Source organism: Macaca mulatta, chromosome 11 (assembly GCF_049350105.2).
Source record: "Macaca mulatta isolate MMU2019108-1 chromosome 11, T2T-MMU8v2.0, whole genome shotgun sequence".
In the NCBI taxonomy this organism is placed as follows: Eukaryota; Metazoa; Chordata; class Mammalia; order Primates; family Cercopithecidae; genus Macaca; species Macaca mulatta.
The window spans coordinates 56,220,052-56,241,106 of NC_133416.1; the positions used below are offsets into that span (position 1 = coordinate 56,220,052).

General features: G+C 50.7%; 2 protein-coding genes and 2 long non-coding RNA genes across 7 annotated transcripts in view; 2 read left to right on the top strand and 2 right to left on the bottom strand.

Annotated features, from left to right (window-relative positions):
- KMT2D (lysine methyltransferase 2D) overlaps nucleotides 1–8,302 on the bottom strand; it is a 42,599-nt gene extending 34,297 nt beyond the window's left edge. Inside the window, exons 1-10 of the mRNA XM_077954009.1 lie at nucleotides 7,122–8,302; nucleotides 2,783–2,868; nucleotides 2,407–2,533; nucleotides 2,030–2,253; nucleotides 1,809–1,918; nucleotides 1,479–1,641; nucleotides 980–1,145; nucleotides 716–830; nucleotides 424–581; nucleotides 73–218 (exon numbers count right to left, since the gene is read on the bottom strand). Coding sequence (XP_077810135.1) covers nucleotides 73–218; nucleotides 424–581; nucleotides 716–830; nucleotides 980–1,145; nucleotides 1,479–1,641; nucleotides 1,809–1,918; nucleotides 2,030–2,253; nucleotides 2,407–2,533; nucleotides 2,783–2,831 — 1,258 coding nt within the window. The 5' untranslated portion in view covers nucleotides 2,832–2,868; nucleotides 7,122–8,302. The remainder of the gene's footprint in view (nucleotides 1–72; nucleotides 219–423; nucleotides 582–715; nucleotides 831–979; nucleotides 1,146–1,478; nucleotides 1,642–1,808; nucleotides 1,919–2,029; nucleotides 2,254–2,406; nucleotides 2,534–2,782; nucleotides 2,869–7,121) is intronic.
- LOC144332842 (uncharacterized) lies at nucleotides 7,990–17,491 on the top strand. Its single transcript, XR_013401028.1, has 3 exons — nucleotides 7,990–8,668; nucleotides 10,870–11,863; nucleotides 16,522–17,491. It is a non-coding gene; the product is annotated as an uncharacterized LOC144332842 (long non-coding RNA).
- RHEBL1 (RHEB like 1) lies at nucleotides 12,156–17,699 on the bottom strand. 4 transcript variants are annotated; one of them, XM_077954053.1, is made up of 9 exons: nucleotides 17,608–17,699; nucleotides 17,365–17,462; nucleotides 16,781–16,920; nucleotides 14,421–14,488; nucleotides 14,073–14,155; nucleotides 13,930–13,986; nucleotides 13,697–13,744; nucleotides 12,820–12,901; nucleotides 12,156–12,665 (listed from the first exon to the last, which is right to left on the bottom strand). In XM_077954053.1, exons 3-9 carry the CDS (start codon nucleotides 16,896–16,898, stop codon nucleotides 12,576–12,578), a joined length of 546 nt encoding a protein of 181 aa, XP_077810179.1. In that variant the 5' UTR covers nucleotides 16,899–16,920; nucleotides 17,365–17,462; nucleotides 17,608–17,699; the 3' UTR covers nucleotides 12,156–12,575. The 4 variants fall into 4 exon arrangements, with proteins under 4 accessions (XP_077810179.1, XP_015007135.1, XP_015007134.1 ...); XM_015151649.3 differs by lacking the exon at nucleotides 17,365–17,462 and having other exon boundaries at nucleotides 17,463–17,698; XM_015151648.3 differs by lacking the exon at nucleotides 17,365–17,462 and having other exon boundaries at nucleotides 16,781–16,852; nucleotides 17,463–17,696.
- A 1,527-nt stretch (nucleotides 17,700–19,226) lies between these two features.
- On the top strand, nucleotides 19,227–20,699 carry LOC144332843 (uncharacterized). The gene is made up of 2 exons (XR_013401029.1): nucleotides 19,227–19,356; nucleotides 19,718–20,699. It is a non-coding gene; the product is annotated as an uncharacterized LOC144332843 (long non-coding RNA).
- The last annotated feature ends 356 nt before the right edge of the window (nucleotides 20,700–21,055 follow it).

Here is a 21,055-nt window from a genome sequence, read left to right on the forward strand (position 1 = left end):
GGCAATGCACAAACTGTCTCTTGTCACAGAATAAAAGGGGATGAATTTCAGGGACCCTCAAACCCTACTCACCTAGTGGTTTGGCTTCACATTGCAGGGGCCCCGGTTCCTTGGGTTGCATAGAGGTCACGTGCCCACCCTTTGGCTGCCCTTGGCATGCAACGTACAGAGCATCGGGCTCATCAGTGGGGGTATCGCCAGACTCTGGGGGTGAAAATCTGCAGAGGGTACAGGGGAGCAGGCACTGTGGCTCTCACCAGCTAACAAATCCTAGAGAGCGCACTGGGGCGAGGCACGAATGCTGTGGATGACACTGCCCACCTTAAGGCTCTCCTCTCAAAGTCCACTCAATTTAAGAAGAACCCTGCCAAACTCAGTCCTTCCAACCTGCCAGCCCAATCTCAGTCAGTCCACACCACTTACCTGCTACACACAGGGGTATGCTGCTCAGCAACAGAGCTGACAGGCTGACCTCCCTGGGCTCTGTGACAGCGGTGACAGAGAGAGTAGTTCTCAAACCACTCCGAGTTGGGATTCAGTTCTGCTGAGCCCGCCCCACAGGCCCGGCACACCCGGCATGCCTAAGGGAAAGGAGTGGGCAAAACAGGCATTGGTCAGACAGCAAAGACTAAAGAAAAGTACAGGACTTGTCAAGACAGAGAATGCTGTAGGAGGCAGAGTTAGGGACAATAGGGCAGAATCAGGGTACACTCACCTTGCACTTCCAAGAGTGAGCAGGCAGTTCCTCCATGGGTGGTTTTAGGCAGAAAGTATGGTATCCTTTGTCACACGTCTCACAAACCAACATCTTAGAGTCATTCCCAGGTTTCCTGCAGAGGCACAGGGAACATTACAGTGTCCTCTCTGCCCTCGTTTCTTTTTTGTTGTTTTCATGTTAACAGGTCTTCTCCGATTGCCCTCATTTTCAACCCTAACCTGTGTTGTGCCTAAGACTTCCCTCCTGCCCTTCCATTCCTACCTGCAGGCTTGGCACACTTTGCATTCAGGGCACTGCCAGCCAGCACGTTTGCGGGCAGTCAGAGCAGTGTCCAGGCAGGCCCCGTGATAGTGATGCCCACAGCTGGTACAGAAGAACAGGTCACACAACTCCCCTGGCCCCTCACACACTGCACAGCGAGCCTCCTCTGCAGGGGGTAGAGACACCACAGGTCAGCTATGGATTCCTTGTAAGCCTCAGCACAGTGCCGTACACAAAACAGGCACTCCATGGGCACAGAATGAACAAATAACAAAGTTACTGAGTGCCTGCCCAACGTCTGCCAGCTGTTCTAGGCACTGGAGACACAATGGTAAACGAGACAGGCAAACCCCTGGTGCTCATAAAGTTCACACCTATTTTAGTGGGGCAGACCAACAGTATATAATTCTATACTTTGATCAGTGCTCTGTAGAGTACAAAAATCCAAGGCACACTTGGTCTCTCATTTGCCCTATGACCAAAGATCAGGACTTCTCACCCAGATGTGCAGCCCCCTCACTGTGCTCTGGGCATAGCAGCTGCAGTGTTTTCATGGATAGGAAGGAACCGCTGGCAGTCGCGCAGGGGAAGTGGTAAAGCCGTGGACATCCAGGTGAGCGGCAAGGGATGGAGGCACCGAGCCTGGTGCAGTGGGAGCAGCGCTGCCAGGGTGAAGAAAGAGCCTCAGTGTCAGCCAGCTCTCCCCAAAGAAACAGTTCAGGCACTAGCTCTGCCCCAGTATACCCACACTCCTTCTCATTCCACCCTGACTCTCAGAAGCCCACCAGCCCTACCCTTCACCTATGCAATCCGTTGGCCCCAGCCCCACCTGTGAGATCCCTGAGAAGATGGCCTTGTCCACACCACATAGTTCTGGGCCCTCCTGCCCCCATACGCCTGCCGACCACGCAGCACACCAATGGTGAGCCCAGCAGGACCCTTTACAGGTGGGAAGAGGTAAACAGAAAGGAAAGAGTTAACAGAAAGAGGATCGCTGGCTCAGGACTACCCAGTCCTTCTCCCATTTGCTGCCCCATTCTCCTCACTCACCTCCAGGTTCTCCTAGGTGGGCAGGTGTAAGGCCCTCAGGGAAACCAATCTGTGACAGGTCCTCACTGGGCAGCACTGCCTCATTGGGCCCTGGGCTCCCCCCAGGGGATACCACTGGACACCGGGGCCAATCAAATGGCAACTCAAAGCGCCGTAGCTCCCGCTGCCCATGCAGACTGGGCTCCCCGCAGTTACAGAGAGCACAACGCCGCACCGGACCCCCACTGTGGACACACAAGCATCAGTACCACGCCAGGCCCCCAGCAACCCCATGATTTGGCATGCCCATGCTTCCCCGACACTCATTTTCCTAATTTCTCTTCCTTGAAAGCCCTAGACTCTCAAATCAAATCCTTATGTGCCCTCAAACAAGTTACCTGCAGTCCTGAGGAGTCTCCTGAAGACTGGGACTCCCAGAACTAGGGACAGAGACCTCTCCCACATGTGGGTTAGGCAGGTCTGACTCAGTGGCACTTGGGTCCTCAGAAGCTGCAGGTCCATCAGCTGAATAAACAGACAAACAGCATGTGTCAGTCATCATCCCTATTTAATACAAAGTCCACTCACCAGATACATGAGATTATCCAAAACCTGAGTGGATCAGAGTGATGATATTTCAACTGTTGTCCCAAAGAACAAAGTTGTTCCATTACTTATCTGCTGCATAGACTTAGCTCATGTCCTTGGGCCAGGACCAGAAATGTAAGGTTGCCTGTGAAATCTAAAAGCAAACAAAGAATTTGTCCTACTTACCTGCCGGTTCTGAATCTTTATCCTCACCAGGCAGCTTCTGGCTGTCCATCCCTCTCTCCGACTGGGCAGGGCCCTCTCGGGGAGACCTGTTGGTGCCAAGAAAGAGATCTATATGCCTAGTAAGTCTTCCCAAGAAGCACTTCTCCCAGAATCCTGGGAAGAAGGCATCCAGACCCTCCAGACATCAGAGCAAGCCATACTACAAACTCCCATACTGACAAGAAGTCATTCTCCCTAACCTGTAGGGTCACTTCCTCCGCAGATAAACACATACCCTCTTCTCGCACTCTGGAGAGATTCTCAGGGGATCCATTTGACTTTCCCACTTCCTCTGTAAGAGTTCCTGGGGCCATAGCATCCAACTAGAAGCATATCCATTTATATCTAATACTGTCGTTTGCCTTGCCTGTGGGTTTTTGGCTTTTGGTGAGCCCTATTCCCACACCTTTTCTTCAAGTCTCAAGTAAGCTGCCATTCTAGAGGCCAGTCCTTGCCAACCCAGGGGTAGTCATGACCCAGGAAGCCTGAGTCCAGCAAAAATCCCTCTCCCAGAGGCAGAGTCTGAGGCACTGCAAGAGATGGAACACACTACTAGAACTATAGCCTAGCTATGGATGGATCTCCCCCACCGCCACTTGTTTCTACGAGGACATCACCATCACAAAAGAAGAAACTCCCTAATTTCCACCCACTTCCAACCTAAATCCAGCTCAGACGAACCCCTGGCCCGTGCCCTAACTGAGCTCAGGGTCTCATCCAGCCTGAAGGTCTCAGGTCATTGCCCTTAGCAACACCAACTGCCCTTCCTCTTCAGATATCCCTAGTAGTTAACAGAAGTGGACCTTGAGAGTTACTGAGCATGTGTAGCCAGGCCTGAGGCTAAGCATGCTGGGAATTGTAGTCTCAGGAAGCATACAGTCACTCAGAGGAGTTCTAAACAGGGCAGGACATAGCACAGCAGAGCCGAGTAGCTTCCTTCCTCTTCCCTCAAGCAGGGTTTCCACACACATACATGGGGGTGGGGAATAACGGTCCCTTGTCCCTTCTAAGAAATGCATGCCTGTATCAGAGCCTAATGAAACACACTAAAGTTATACCTAAAAAAGTTGAGACCTACACCTTTGGGTATTATTTTCCTAGACCTTAGAGGGAATTAAGCACAGCCGGGGGGGGGGGGGTGGGGAGAAGAACAATAATTACAGACATGAGGAATAGGAAAGGGACCCTATAGGAGGAGGAAGAAAGGGATAAGTGCCAGCAGCTTGTAGTGGGAAGTATAAATCCTTTCTCTTAATCAGAGAAGAATACAGTGTTCCTAAAGAAAGTGGTGGTGAGGTGGGGGAAATCCCTAAAACAGAACTCTAAACAATAAAAGTTTGATAAATTAATCTCTCACCTTTTCCACTCTTCTTGGCTAACCAGAGTGACCACACCACCCTTAGCAAGGACAGCCTCTCCTCCCAAACTGGAAGGCAAATACCCCAGTCAGCCACTTAGGGTTGAATGACTGGGACAAACAAGACAAGGGGGAACCCTCAAAGGTGCCCCAAATCAGTAAATCAATTCCCTAAGAACTACAGTATCACTCCTCCTGCTCTGAACTCACCCTTTATTTCCAGATACTGGCTATGCCCCTCTGGAGACATGTCACAGGAAAGAAAATTCCTTTTTCCCCTAACACTCTCAGAACCTACTGGATAAAGTAAAGCATCACCTGATACACATCATCTCCATTCCCAAGCCATCTCTCTTTCCCAAACCTGCCACACAACCACACCTGAAAGGAAAGCAGGGTGGTCATCTGGCCGGCTCATAGAAAAGCTGCTCCAGAACTTCAAGGAGTCCTTAGAAGCTACCATGGGAAGTGGGAGATGGAGGTGAGGGCAGCAGCCAGGCCCCTCTTCCATTCAGTCATTCAAGGCCTGACCACACCCAGAATGTCCAAGGGGCTCTTAAAGTTTTCTAATTGTTTGCATCTTACTATATCTTACCACTACATACCCCCAAAGATCCTCTACCCGCTCTGCTCTCAAAGTTGAGGCCAAAAGAGTCACAAACATCAAGAAGTAAAAGGCAACAATGATAATACAGTGGGTAGGAGGAGAGCTGCCTCACACAAGGCCAGAGGGGCAAATTCCTCAGCTCTCCCCCAAGCTCAGCCCTCTCAGCTGGTAAGGCTGGTACTGCTCAAGAAGGTAAAGAAACCACCTTCATCTGGCCTTGAGAGACAGACTACGACCATCCTCCAAAGCCAGAGCCCATGGATGGGGCCATGGAAGATGAGAGATTAAGCAGCAAAGAGAAGAATGTCATACAAGTTGTACCAAAAATAATCTAGGGGGCACCTCCAAAAAGCCTGAGCCCTCAGTCCCTATTTCCCCAGCCCTGAAGTCCAGCACCGGGATCCCAATGCTGATTCCCAGTTAACAGGCCCCTGAACGTATCTAAACAAAGACCCCAGGTTACCCAGTCCCATCATTCACAGTCAGTAAACCCACACACATACACACCAAGGATTTTTTCCCTGGATCTAAACTGGACTAGTGTCTCGCCAGGCTTCCTCCACAGAACTAGAGATCCCAGACAGTAGGTACAGATGTAGGGAGTAAAACTGTGCTGGCACCCCTCAGTCCTATACCTTAGAGGTCCAAAACAGCAAAGAAAAGGACAGGGATTTATCTCAACCCACTCTCCTTCCTGCCTCCCTCCCAGACCAACAGCTTTCACTCCATTTTCCCAGGCAAGGGGGAAATGGACACTTGGAGAGGTGTAAGGCTGCAGCAGGCCCTTGAGTGAACAGCTCTTCAGTAGGACTCAGGACTTCCTGGTTCCCAGCCTGAGACTCAAACCACACCTCTTCCCACCCCCATTTTGGGTCAGCCCTCCGAGATGGATCCAAAAGGAACACTGGCCCTGCAGACCCTCTGAACTGTGTCCCTGGCTCATCTTGAAGGCAGGCACAGCTAACAAGGTGCAGTCCTAGGTAAGGAAGTTGTTTCAGGACAAACAGGAGGGACTCTCCATAGAATGCAGGAGTGGAGAGCAGGGTTGACAGCTCACCTCACTCCACTACCCCGTGCCACCTCTCACCTTTGAGAAATCTTTAAAAGGCAAAACCTCTATTTTCTCTTTTTCAAAACCAGACTCAAAGAAATCTAGCATATGTATGTTGGAGCAGATAGAGGGAGCAAAATGCACCAGCCAAATCCCTGCTGGGCAGCATGACAGGTGTGAGAGGGGCAGTCCCAGCCCAAGCAAGGCCCACAGGATTGAGGCTCAAGCTGCAGGCACATACACACTCGTTCTCCCCAATACCTTCTGCCAGGGGTAGAATCACTGGTTTCCAGGAGAAAAGAGCTCTGATCAAGCCATTTCTCCTCCAGAGAGCTACAGGCCACCCCATTCTGCACAGTTGGTACAGGATCAGAAAACCAGTTAACAATCCCTGGTCAAAAAAGGGTTGGAGAGGTCTGGGAGGGGCTTGCAGGACTGGCCAGGGACTCACAGCAGCCAGCTCTCCATACCAGGCTGGGAGAAGGCAAAAGACAAAAGCCATTTTTTGCAGCCTACATTCACAGGGAGCAAATCTCAACGGCCTCTTCTATAATCCTCTAGAGATTAGATCCATCCCAAGAGGAGGGGAGGCAAAGCAGGCTAAGACAGCAGTAGGCCTCACTGGGGTCACTTTGCCAGGCAGGGATAGTTTAAAGTTGAACAGCAGGGCCAGAGCTGCCCCCAGCCCCGCCTCCTTCTTGCCCCAGCCATCCCCTTCATCACAACTAGTCAGTTTCCACACACTCTCCCTTTGCCCAGTGAAAGAAGGCCTGGTGAAGGATCTGGGGTTCCCTGAGTTTTCCAGGGACTGCTTTGGGTGCCCAACTCGGTAGGAACAACCTTAAGGTCCAACTGGCATAATAAGTCTGACCTGGCAGTGGCACCCTCCCCCACCATCCCAAGTTGCTCTCTCCCAAGGCCCACAAGGAACCCTGAGAAGAGCAGCAGCAGCCTGGGATTGGTGCTGGCATCAGGGCCTGGGTCCTACTTTAGTCGAGCTCCCCCAACACAAAAATAAACAGGCAGAGAGGCTATCTGGCCAGGTTCCCAAACTCCCGTGGTTCTCTGAACCCCCAGTCTTTAAAGAGGCACACCCCAAGATACCAGGCCTCAGTTCTGCCCTGGTGACTGGCTCAGGTTCCCTTGACAGACCCTGCCAAAGGAACGCTCCCCAGCTTTGGCACCCCCTTCTCCAACCTAAAGGCCAGCTCCGGCTAAGATAGTCCATCTGGCTGTGCCCCCAGTCCAACCCTTTCTGGGCCCTGGCCGGGCGGACTTCACTCACCTCTTCACAGGGCGATCCAGAAATCCTCATCCGAGAACATGGCCAGAGCCCGGGCCGCTCCCCGACCTCCAACCGCCAGAGCGATCACAGCCGCCCCCCGCACGGGGGGGCTTAGGGGGGCCAAGAACGGTAAATCCAGGTCGGAGTGGCCACCCTCCCCCCACAAAAAACAGCAAGAAGCCAAAGAGGGGTTCTCTGCCTCAGGTTCCAGCAGTTTAGGTTTCCATGGACAGCCCCAGGGCGGCGAATCCCGAGCGGACACAAAGAGAGCACCGGTGGCTTTGATCTTGGGCGAGCAGGCTCCGCATCCGCGTCGCCGGGCGGCCTCTTAGTCCTAGGGCCCGGCCAGCGCCCCGGCCGCCCGCGCCGGGCTCGGGCGGAACGTCGAGGCTCTCCAGATGGAACGTCGAGGCGCCTCCCCAGCAGCCCGGAAGGAATGCCGCGCCGCCCCGCGCCTGGCCCGGATGGAACGTGAGACCCTCGCAGGAGCGCCGAGCCCCTCTCCCCGCCCCGGCCGGCGCCCGGGGCCGCGCGAGCTACGGCGACGCGGGGCCGGCGGGGCCGCGGGGCTGAACCTGACACACACCCAGCGCCGGGCTTCTCGACCCCGAGCGCTCACCCTCGGCGGCTTCGAGCCCCCCACCTTCTGCTCCCCCCGGGGAAGGGAGGAGGCTAGGTGGGCGAGGAAGAGGAAGGGGCGGGCGGTGCGAGCCCTCTGCCCGCTCCCCTCCGGCCGCTCCAGGCCCTGCGCTCGCCTCCCTTCCCCTCTGGCCTCGGGAGCTGCCCCGCCCCCGGCCTGGCCGGCTTTGGTCGGTGGCACCCCCTCGACCCCCGGCTGACTGTGATCGCAGGGGGCCTAGAGGTGCATGGCCCAACCCCGGCTCCCGGCACCGGGGGGTCAGGAAACTGAGCGGAAAGTGGGGAACGAGGCAGCCATTTGCAACCGGAGAGGAAAGTAGTGCAGCGCGGCGCCGCTCCGCCTCCCCCCCTCCGCCTCCTGTTCGGCCGGTAGGGTGGTTCCTGCGAAGGGGCTATTTCCTGGCCCGAGAGCTGGGCAGCGGTCGTGAAGATTCGTGAAGCCTTCGACGCGAGATCCGGGGGGGCCTTTTGCCCGGGGCACCCCACTCGAGAGGGGGAGAAAGGAGAAGAGGCGGCCCTATTTTGTGTTGGAGCGGAGCGGCGGAGGGATCCCGCCCTCTCGGAGGAAAGGCTGTGACTCTGCAGTTCTACGCACACGCTGCGGGATCCTTCCGCTCCGGGTTAACCCCGACCGCGCCGGGCCGGCAGCCGGGCAGACACGTGGGAACGAAGCCCACCTCCTGTCTGCCGCGGCCCTGGAGCCCCTTCATTTACCGCCCAGGCCGCGAAACTAGGACTCCGGCTGCTTTTTAATTCCATACCCTTGCAGTCATTGGTCCCTGAAACTCCAACTGCCCCCTCGCTTTGGCCAGGGGCAGTCTTTCCCGGGAGGGGGATGGAAGAAGAGCCAGGAGATTGGCCGCTGCTTAGCATCCTGGGAACTGGAGTCCGCAAATGGAGAAAGTGAGGTACGGCGCCTGGCGCTGCAGAGGGTGGGTTCTTGCCACGTTTAGGGACCCGAAGAAAACTGGACTAGTCCCTAGTCGTTCCTCCTGGCTCCCAGTCCCCCGTGTGAGGAAGGACTGTCGGTGCCCACACAGTCACTACACACACCTCCCCATCGAAACAAATGTAGAGCCTCCCTTCCTTTTCAGGGTGCTCCCATTCCCACCTCCAGTCCTTTCAGATATTCAATACCCCTGTCTCTTTTTTAGTAAACTGAAGTAGCCTCGCTGCTACCTGGCCGGAGTACTGTTCTAGACAAGATCGCAAAACATACTCTTTGCAGGCACCACCCCCCCCACCATAAGTCTGGATGAGAAAGGATTGGAATGCCTCTTCTGCATCAACTGCACATATGGGGTGGACAAAAGGAGACAAATTAACTATGTCCAGATACTTTCTATATTCTTAGTTATTCCTCACCTTCATTATGAGTTACATGGAATTATCTCCATATGACAGATGAAGATTAAGGCTACAATAGGTAAGATTGCCCACAGAAATACATCTAGTCAGAAGTTGAGCCATTATTCAAACCAAAGGCCACGTTTTTCCTAGGATTACAAATAATACTACAGTTTTTTAAAGGAAGATGTGGAGAAAGAGGCAGGCCGATTCGATCCAATGCCAGCTTTGTGGGGAAAGGGTTTACGGTGCTATCCAACAGAATTTTTTTTTCTTTTTTTTTTTTGAGACAGAGTCTTGCACTGTCGTCCGGGTTGGAGTGCAATGGTGCGATCTCAGCTCACTGCAACCTCTGCCTCCCGGGTTCAGGCGATTCTCCTGCCTCAGCCTCCCTAGTAGCTGAGATTACAGGCGCACACCACCAGACCCGGCTACTTTTTTGTATTTTTAGTAGAGACAGGGTTTCACTATGTTGGCTAGCCTGGTCTTGAACTCGTGATCCGCTCGCCCTGGTCTCCCAAAGTGCTGGGATTACAGGCATGAGCCACTGCGCCCGGCCCCAACAGAACTTTTCTACAGTGAGAGAAATGGATTAAATCTACACTATCTAATATGGTAGCCATTAACCACATGAGCTGTCGAGCACTTCGAAATGCAGGTGGTACAAGTAAGGAACTTTTTATTTTAATGAAATTAAATAGCCACATGTGACTTGATGCTTTTATATTCGACAGTGCAGGAGACCTTAATCCCTACTGGTCAGAGTCATAGGAGGGATCAGGACTAGATTTGTCCTACTCCAGCCACACATTGGCATCATGCTTTCTGCACTGACCATTCACACATATTTAAGCAAAAAAGTTCCAGCAGTGATCGCACACCTCTTTTGGTTACAATAGAATAAGTTAACCAAGAAACAAGTTGGAAAATGGAAGGCCCCTCCCAGGTTTGCACCCAGAGGCAGGGAGAGGCAGACCCTCACCAGAAAGACCTCCAGTAATAACACAGATAGCCACCCACTATTTCGGGGTTTTTTTTTTTTTCTTTTTTTTGAGACAGAGTTTCGCTCTTGTCTCCCACGCTGGAGTGAAATGGCATGATCTTAGCTCACTGCAACCTTCGCCTCCCAGGTTCAAGCGATTATCCTGCCTCAGCCTCCCTAGTAACTGGGATTACAGGAGCCCACCATCACACCCAGCTAATTTATTTTTAGTAGAGATGGGGTTTCACCACGTTGGCCAGGCTGGTCTCAAACTCCTGACTTCAGGTTATCCACCCACCTTGGTCTCCCAAAGTGCTGGGATTACAGGCGCGCCCGGCTGCCACCCACTATTTCTTAAGGACTTACTATGTGTGAAGAACTGTAGTAAGCTTTGCATTTATTACCTCATTTAATTTTCACCTCAACTCTATGAAGCACACTTAGCCACTCTTCATAAATGAGAAATGGAGGCGCTGAGAGGTTAAGTGACTGCCCAAGGCCACACAGCTAAGTGGAGGAGCTATTAACCGCTATCACTACTGTCCCCACGCCTTGAGATTATTGATAAACTAGAAAACTTCACATGTTTCTAAGTCTACCCCAGACCTCGTGAAAATGGCAGCAGGAAAGTAGGCCCCTGTAATGAGTATCCCAGGTCAGATGTGCAAAAGGACTTAATTTTAGTATAAGGAGAGAGGTTAGTGACCTCCCAGAACCTCCTAAGCCAGTGAGATTGTTGTTTGGAGTATGTTTCTTCTAGCAGCCCTTATTTCTTTTTAGATGCTGGATCAGAAAAGCAAAAGCAGCTGTCAGGACTTTTGAAAATCAGCATGACAAGCCATATCCCCACTGTAAGCCTGGAGCCAGGCACTGACAAAGTCACAGCTAAAAATCACATCTAGATTCTGTCAATCCTTCCCAAGTAAGTACATTGACAGGTACCTCGGGCTCCCCCAGTTGTCAGAAGAGGTCTGTACCTTCCCTGTGAAGATCTACCATTAAAGTAACCCTTACACGTCCTTGGAGGAGATATTAGACTAGTTAGGCAATCATGCTGGTGGCAGGGTGGGGATCAAGAAAAGCGGAGGCAAACAGGACCAAACTTTCCTAGCTGAAATATCAATCCTACTGAGGTGGTAGGTCCATAAAAGCAGAACCAATAGCCTTTGACACCTGAAAAAAGTAGACCACCAAAGGTGTGAAAAGTACAAAAAGATGAAAGGTATGAAAAGAGCAAAGGACAGCCATTTTAATGAAAGACACTGGGGACATGGAGGGCTGGGGGGACTGATAGGCACCAGATGCATTATTTCTTACTTTACTCAACACTCTTGGGAAGTCAAAGTCTTCACAACACTTTAGTCTCTCTGCCTCTACACTTCTCTCAATTCTTACATCATTAGGAATGAGGGGCTTCCTTCTCCCGAAACCCTGTATGCTTTGAGTCCAAGCAAATGCTGAGGCCCCAGGAAGACAGCTAGGTCAGCATGTTGCATCTGGCCACTAGAGGGTAGTGTTTCTGTAATTAAGGGGATCTTGAAAGGCTACAAAACTTGGACGGGAGTGGCAGCCAACTGGACTCAGTATATGAGGAACCCAGCAGAATAGAAAGGTAGGAAAGGCAAGTTAGGATAATGGTCGTTAATAAGTGAGGAATAAGGAATAGGAACAAGGTAGGAGGAAAGATTTCCCACCAAAGACCACAGCCATGACTCCTTGGAAAAAGAGATACTGGCTCTGAGCTCTCCCTAGATACACAGATGTCAACAATAAGGCCGGGAGTAGTGGTTCACGCCTATAATCCCAGCACTTTGGGAGGCTGAGGCGGACGGATCACTTAAGGTCAGGAGTTCGAGACCATCCTGGCCAACATGGTGAAACCCCATCTCTACTAAAAATAGCCAGGCGTGGTGGCGGGTGCCTGTGGGAGACTGAGGCAGGAGAACTGCTTGAACCTGGCAGGCGGAGGTTGCAGCAAGCTGAGATCGCAGCACTGTACCGCTCCAGCCTGGGCAACAGAGTGAAACTCCGTCTCACACACACACAGGAAAAAGAAGTCAACAACAAAAGATTTCTCAGTTTATTTGCATATATACATTGTCACCCCAGGGAGCCAGCTCTGTTTCAGAAGTCCCTGGCTCCCCTTACCCAGCCAACACCCAAAACTCACCCAAGAGGATGGGGTCCTGGATAAATAATGCCCAGGACTCATATCCTGACCCCACAGGTTATAACAGAATTCATCTAGCAAAAACAGAGGGCTAGAGGCCAGTGTCCATGAGAGGTCCTTGCCCCTTTGTAAACATTGACATCCAGGCCACTAGAGCCTGGGGAAAGTGTGCAAACATGAGGATGCCACACTGTGTGTCCAGGGGTCAGGAACACAGCTGGCAACCATACCCGTGAAGTCCTGAGGGTCTGACCCCCCACTGGAACATGGCAAGTGCCAGAGGCAGAAACAAGGCAGTTACACCACACCCAAGGGCTCACATGAGATGGCAGCGACGCTCTTGCCCATAGGAATTCTCCACACGGGCAATCTCCTGGATGACTTTGGTGAAGATGCCTTGAGTCAGCTATAAGGGGAGAGGATTCAGGGCAAAAGTCAGTTCAGTGCCAATACCACCCAGCTCTGGGGTGAAAGCTCCATTCCTGCAACATTCCCACCAAGCAGTACAATAAGGAAAACACGGCTACCACCACCACCCTTCTAGTCTTCGGGCCGAGCACCTGATTCTCTCGAGCAGATGACTCCATAAATGTCGCACCCCAGGACTCTGCCAGCTTCTTCCCTTCAACTGCCTGTACCTCTCTGGAAGCAAATTTGGGACATAAAGATGGAGGATAGAAATGTTGGTAAGTGCTCTGAAAAATCTTCAGAATCAAGGCTTCCTGGCCAGGCTTAGTGGCTCATGCCTGTAATGCAGCACTTTGGGAGGCCGAGGTGGTGGATCACTTGAGCTCAGGAGTTCAAGACCAGCCTTGGCAACACAGTGAAATACCATCTCTATTAAAAAGAAAATGGGCTGTGCGCAGTGGCTCATGCCTGTAATCCCAACACTTTGGGAGGCCTAGGCGGCTGGATCACAAGGTCAGGAGATCAAGACCATCCTGGCTAACATAGTGAAACCCCGTCTCTACTAAAAATACAAAAAATTAGCCGGGCGTGGTGGCATGCGCCTGTAGTCCCAGCTACTCAGGAAGCTGAGGCAGGAGAATCGCTTGAACCCAGGTGGCAGAGGTTGCAGTGAGCCGAGATCACGCCACTGCACTCTAGTCTGGGCAACAGAACAAGACTTCATCTCAAAAAAAAAGAAGGAAGAAAAAGACTTCCTCTGACCCACGCCATTTCCCCAAGTTTTGGGAGGAGGGCTGTGGAAAGAGAAAATATAGGTAAACAAAGGAACAATGGGTGAATCTAGGACTGAGGCTTGAAATATGAAATTGTGGCTTTTAAGATAGAAGTATTATCTTCCTTAAGCTTCAGGTTAGAGACAAAGAGAGGTGAAATGACTTGTTTGAGTCAGTGGCAGAGCCAGGATGAGAGCCTGACTGATTCCCAGTCCATTTCACTTCCTTTTCCTCTAAGTAGCAGAGATTTACATACCTCTCTGGAGAGAGATCTGCCTTGTTCCCAACTAGAACCACTGGCACCCTGTGAGGAAACAGCAGTTATTTCAGAATCCCCTCATTCCCCAACTCCTTATATCAAGGCTGGACGACTCCTTATCAGACCAGGCAGGATCTATATCCGAGCCTCTCTAACTTGACAATTCTCCCCTCTGCTCTCTCCTACTCCCTCATGCCCACACTATGTCCCTATCCCCCAAGGCCACTTACCGGGTTTTCCCATGGCCTTCGTGTAGCTTTTGGTACAGACTCTCAATGACTTGGAAGCTTTAAACACAAGAATTGGAGCTATAACTTTATGAGACAGTCCTCAGGTTTTCCTAAGTCCCACACTCACAACCTTGGTCACTTACCTATGTAGAGAGGTGACAGAATACACAAGCACATAACCATGGACTCCAATGATGAATGAATAGGGCAGAATGCTGTACTCATCCTGTCAAGAAATGGAAACATCAGTACCTAGATCCAAACCACTCAGATGGCAAAGGTTGGTGGGACAACATCCAGGTGACCCTCCCTGGGGCACGCCCTACTATAGTCACTTCAACAAGTATTTATGGAGCAGCTCCAATGAGCCCTGCATACTCTTAACAGGTAAAATGCTTTTAATACTACTTTACAGATGAGCCACAAAGACTACCAGACTTCATCTCTGAGGGCTGAACTGCCACTTTTGGATACCATACCCCAACTGGTACCTGCCCTGCTGTGTCCACCAGGTGTAGGTGAAACTCATCTTTGCCAAGAGTCACTATCTTGCTGTAAGCTGAAAAGAAAAGAAAACTTGACTGTGAGGTGCCTTATAGGGCCAGCAATGTATGTCCCCTGACTTTTTTTTTTTTTTTTTGAGACAGAGTCTCACTCTATTGCCCAAGCTGGAGTGCAGTGGCTCGATCTCAGCTCACTGCAACCTCTGCCACCTGGGTTCAAGCGATTCTCCTGCCTCAGCCTCCCGAGTAGCTGGGATTATAGGCGCCTGCCACTGCACCCGGATAATTTTATATATATATATATATATTTTTTTTTAGATGAAGTCTTGCTATGTTGCCCAGGCTGTAGAGCAGTGGCTATTCACAGGTGCACTCTTAGCACCCTATAGCCTGGAAGTCCTGGGCTCAAGCGATCCTCTCACCTCAACCTCCCAAGTAGCTGGAACTATAGGTATGCACCTCTGCACCTGGCTGTCTTACCTTCTTTTTTTTTTTTTTTTTTTTTGGCAGCTTTTTTTAAAAGTAGATTGTTGGTTGGGCTCAGTGGCTGACACCTGTAATCCCAGCACTTTGGGAGGCCAAGGTGGGCGGATCACTTAAGACCAAGAGTTCGAGACCAGCCTGGCCAACATGGTTAAACCCTGTCTCTACTAAAAATACAAAACATTAGCTGGGCATGGTGGTGCATGCCTGTAGTCCCAGCTACTCAGGAGGCTGAAGCATGAGAATTGCTTGAACCCAGGAGGTGGAGGTTGCAGTGAGCTGAGATTGCGGCACTGCACTCCAGCCTGGATGACAGAGTGAGACCCTGTCTCAAAAAGAAAAGAAAAATAATTACTTTTGTTTTATTGATGAATAATAGATGCACCAAGTTTCAGGGTACACGTGATAATACATTCATATAATTTGTAAGTATATCTGCAATATTCATCACCTTAAATATTTGTGTTTTCTTTATGCTAGAACCATTTGAATTCTTCTCTTATAGCTATTTTGAAATGTAAAATAGCTTATTGTAAGCTATAGTCACCCTACTGATACTACTAAGTCTTACTTCTATCAAACTATATATCTGTACCTATTGATCAATTTATCTTCATCCCTCCCACTCCCTTCCCCCTGCTTACATTCTTTTTATTCTCTTTTTTTTTTTTTTTTGAGATGTTGTTTCGCTCTTGTTGCCCAGGCTAGAGCACAGTGGCGCCATCTCAGCTCACTGCAACCTCCGCCTCCTGGGTTCAAGCAATTCTCCTGCCTCAGCCACCCGAGTGGATGGGATTACAGATATCCATCACCATGTCCAGCTAATTGTTTGTATTTTTAGTAGATACAGGGTTTCACCAGTTGGCCAGGCTGGTTTCGAACTCTTGATCTCAGGTGATCCACCTGCCTTGGCCTCCCAATGAGCTGGGATTACAGGCGTGAGCCATGGTGCCTGGCTTTTTTTTTTTTTTTTTTTTTTTGAGACAGCCTCATCCTGACACCCAGGCTGGTGTGCAGTGTCACAATCTTTGCTCACTGCAACATTTGCCTGCTGCGTTCAAGCGATTCTCCTACCTCAGCCTCCTTAGTAGCTCGGATTACAGGTGTGTGCCACCATGTTCAGCTAATTTTGGTATTTTTAGTAGCGATGAGGTTTCACCATGTTGGCCAGGCTGGTCTCAAAATCCTGACCTCAATCGATCCGCCCGCCTCAGCTTCCCAAAGTGCTGGGATTACAGGCGTGAGCCACTGCGCCTGGCCTCCCCTTACATTCTTAACCTTGGGGTTGACACAGATAGATCAGCTCCAGGGAGTTATCCAGGTAACTGGAAAGACACACTAAGGTTTTTTTTTTTTTTTTGAGACGGAGTCTCGCTCTGTCGCCCAGGCTGGAGTGCAGTGGCCGGATCTCAGCTCACTGCAAGCTCCGCCTCCCGGGTTCACGCCATTCTCCTGCCTCAGCCTCCCGAGTATCTGGGACTACAGGCGCCCGCCACCTCGCCCAGCTAGTTTTTTGTATTTTTTAGTAGAGACGGGGTTTCACCGTGTTAGCCAGGATAGTCTCGATCTCCTGACCTCGTGATCCACCCGTCTCGGCCTCCCAAAGTGCTGGGATTACAGGCTTGAGCCACCGCGCCCGGCCCACACTAAGGTTCTTAATGTCTACATTTAAACTATCCCAGACTCAGTATCCTGCAAAATCCATACTCTAGCCATCCATCGAACAGGATTGCTGAAGAAGAAATTAGATGTAATGTGTAAATAAATCAGCCCCTTGGCACCAGAGAAATACATTATGGAGTTGGGTGGGCCATCCAATCCCTCCGGGTCGCGTCACCAGCACACTAGGGGAGAAGTCTACTCACTATTCTCCACTGTAGGATCGTAGCCTTCCGAGAACTCGCCTTCCACAAATTGATGTGCCAAAGATGTCTTCCCTGTGGGGAGCAGTGTGGCAGCTGTATCCAAATCATCCATCCACATTCACATCCTCTGTCCTTTCGGACTGTGGCCCAGGACCAAAGGGTACCCCAAATTAACACCACAGTCTGTGAGTGCCTCAAGCAATCCTATCCCTTGTGTCTACCCTCACCGTCTTTTCGCCCGGGGTCTCCGCACTTTGGCTACCGGATGCATTCAGAAGCGCAGCAGGAAGCCTTTCCCGCCGCCTTCCCCACCCCATCCTACCCGCAGGAATATCCAAGATTCCCCAGGATCGAGTCCGCCCCGCCCCAGGACACCTGCGACTATCTGTCCCCACGGAGACCGCATCCCGGTTTTCAAATTGTGACCCCACCCCCTATCCCCAAAGTAACGCTGGGACCACTCTGAGATTACCGCAGCCAGGTCCTCATTGAGCCTTAAGTGCTTGCGGTTCCTGCAGCCTCCACACACCACCAACCTTTATTCCTCCACTCTTCCAATCCTCGCTCTACAACCCCATTCTTACGATGTCACCATTCCTCCCTGGGTCGCGTTCCCACGGCAGCGCGCCTCTTCTGGCCACAAAGCTGCTGCGCGTCCGAGTTCTGCAGGGCGGAGACTCACCTACAGAGCGGTATCCGAGGATGACCACCTTCCTGTAACGGACCAGCGGCATGGCAGGAGCCCGCCCCAGGGGCTTGCGGAACTGCGGGCTGAGAGAGCCCGAAGACGAGGTCAGGGTGTGGGCAGGTGCAGGAAAGTCGCTCACCCAGAAGCTGCCGCGGGCAACTTAGAGGGAAACCAAAACAAGCGCCGCGCCCGGAGCTGCCCACGTGATCACAACACAGCACGTCTAACGCGAGGGAGCCCGGCGCCGGGGGAACTACTGTGCCGCGCCGCGCCGGGCTCCGCCCCTCAGGCCGCTCGCCATTGGTCCATTAGAATGGGTAAGGGCGGTGCCGCCAGCAGGAGGGAAGGGTGGGCCTCACGTGGAGCGGGAGTACTGGGAGCTGCGCGTGCGCAGACTGGAGCCGGTTCATTCATAAAGAAACAGAAAGGAACCCGGGGTCCTAAAGGCGTTTGCGCATTTGCAGCCTAGCTGAAGTGGCTGCGAAGAATTATGGATGGAAAATACCCGTTGTGTGGTTTCTGGCCATAAGATTCTAGCCCTTTGCATGGTCTCTGAGGTCCTTAGATACGAAGAAAAGGGCCGAAGTTCCAATATATTCCCTCTGCTTCCCCAGCCTTCAGCCCCAGACCTATCAAGGTTTCCAGTCCTCCAGCATCTGATTTCAAACTGCAATTCTTGTTCTTGCGGAAATTGCTAGAATTTATGATCAAGTAGTCTGAGGTTTCTTCTTCATCCTCATGATCCTCAAACATTCATTTTTCAACAAATACTGAACATATACTATGTGTTTCAGGCATTGCTCCAGCTTTGGGGTCAGAACATGGACATGAAAGACAATGTGTCTGCTCTTATGAAGGGGGAAACAAACATACAACAAGGAGATATCAGATAGCGTTAAGTGCTATAGAAGATGGTGTGATAAAAGATGACCACTTTATTTTTTAAAGACAATACAGCATTTTTAATTTTTATTTATTTATTTATTTTGAGACAGGGTTATGAGACTGGCTAATTTTGTGTTTTGGGGAGAGACGGGGTTTTGCTATGTTGCCCAGGCTAGTCTCGAACGCCTGGCCTCAAGTGATCCACCCGGCCTGGCCTCCCAAAGTGCTGGGATTATAGGCGTGAGCCACCGAGCCTGGCTGAGATGACCACTTTAGATTAGTAATACTTTCTCCCATAGGAAACCCCATTTAAACTAAGATCTGAAGGAACCAATTAGCAGATTTCAAAAGAAGAATCCACCAATGCTAAGGCGATAAGATGGAAATAAATTCAGTAAATTCCAGGAAGAGGGGAAGAAAAAAAGAAAGCCAGTTAGCCTAAAGCAGATGAAGTCTAAGAGAATGGCAGAGGCCAGGCCACATAAAGAAGTCTGGGCTAATTCTAAGTACTTGAAGGTATTTAAGCTGGGGCATGACATGATCTACATTGTCTTTCTAAAAAATCTCCCTGGCTTTGGTGAATGGATTGGGGTTTGAGGGGAACAGGAGCAAGAGGAAGCAGGGAGATTGGCGAAGAAACTGTTACCTGTAGTCCAGATGAGAGTGGCGTGGCTAGAGTGATCATGTTGAATGAAGTTGAGAATTCAGGATATTCTGAAGCTAAGGTTAAAATGACTTGCAGAAGGATTGGTAGAGGAGGGAAGAAAGGAAGGAAATCACCTAGATTTATAGAGAGTTCTACTATACTATGTGCCAGGTGCATTTTATTGTTATCTCATTTAATGTTCACAAAAGCCGTAGGCCGGGCGTGCTGGCTCATGCCTGTAATCCCAGCACTTTGGGAGACTGAGGCAGGCAGATCGCTTGAGGTCAGGAGTTCGAAACCAGCCTGGTCAACATAGTGAAACCCCGCCTCTACTAAAAATACAAAAATTAGCTGGGTGTGATGGTGCGCGCCTGTAATTCCAGCTACTTGGGAGGCTGAGGCAGGAGAATCGTTTGAACACGGGAGGCAGAGGTTGCAGTGAGCCAGGATCACACCATTGCACTCTGCACTCCAGCCTGGGCAACAGAGTGAGACTCTGTCTAAAAAAAAAAAAAAAAAGATATTCTACTTTGTGCCAGGCACTCTTACTATGTGTTGCACAGTAGGATACAGAAATAGGCCGGGCACGGTGGCTCATGCCTGTAATCCCAGCACTTTGGAAGGCCGACACAGGTGGATCATGACGTCAGGAGATCGAGACCATCCTGGCTAACACGGTGAAACCCCAGCTCTACTAAAAATACAAAAAATTAGCCAGGCATGGTGGCGGGCACCTGTAGTCCCAGCTACTTGGAAGACTGAGACAGGAGAATGGCAGACAGGAGAATGGCGTGAACCTGGGAGGTGGAGCTTGCAGTGAGCCGAGATCATGCCACTGCACTCCAGCCCAGGCAACAGAGCAGGACTCCATCACAAAAAAAAAAAAAAAAAAAAAAAAGGAAGAAAGGAAAGAAAGAAAGAAAACAGATGCCTTTCATACTGCTTGTACCGTCGAGATGAACTCTCCATTCTTTTCCACCCAGATTTGTGTCCAGGAGGCAGGCCTTGTCTCCTGGCTTTCAGTGAATCTCAACCAAAAGAAAGCACACACAGGAGATTCAATGGAGGGAGGAGAGTGTCTCTGTCCCTCATTGAAGGTCACAGCACCTCTCAAGGCAGCCGCCTCCTCCAACACACACACACAGCTGTCTCCTAGTTTTCAGTGACTCCCCTCAGCCTTCAGGCCTATAGCAGTATCAGCCTCTTTTCTGTTATTCACCTTGGGGCATTGCTCTATCCCATGTGGTCTCCCTATACCCTGCCCACAGCTTTGTAAACAGTCTCCTTATTAAACCATCTTAATTCTCCTGTTTTGAATCAGGGAGAAAGCAAAAGAGCCAAGACAAAGGGCTTTCTCCTCTTGAGACTTTTTCTTTTTACCTGGCAAGGGAAGATCTCACAGCAGATATTCACCTACATCTCATTGAACAAGATTGTTTTATATAGTCATCTCTAGCTGTAAGGGAACCTGGAAATTTTAGCATTTTCTTTTCCAACATCTATAGTAAAGAAAGGCAAAAGACAAGGTGAGTAGAAATAAATGTTTTGGCCTGACGTGGTGGCTCAGGCCTGTAATCCCAGGACTTTGGGAGGCCAAGCAGGTGAATTGGTTGAGCTCAGGAGTTCAAGACCAGCCTAGGTAGGCAACATGGTGAAACCCTGTCTCTATAAAAAATACAGAAAAAAAAGAGAAAGAAAAATTAACCAGGGATGGTGGCACGTGCCTGTAGTCTCAAGCTACTTGGAAGGCTGAATGAAAAGATCACCTGAGCCCAAGGATGTTGAGGCTGCAGTGAGCAATGTTTGTGCCACTGTACTCCAGCCTGGGCAACAGAGACCCTGTGTCAAAAAAAAAAAAAAAAAAAAAAAAAGAGGCTAGGCACAGTGGCTCATGCTTGTAATCCTAGCACTTTGGGAGGCCAAGGCGGGCGGATTGCCTGAGCTGAGCTCAGGGGTTCAAGACCAGCCTGAGCAACACAGTGAAACCCGGTCTTTACTAAAATATAAAAAAGTTAGCCAGGGCTGGGCATGGTGGCTCACGCCTGTAATCCCAGCA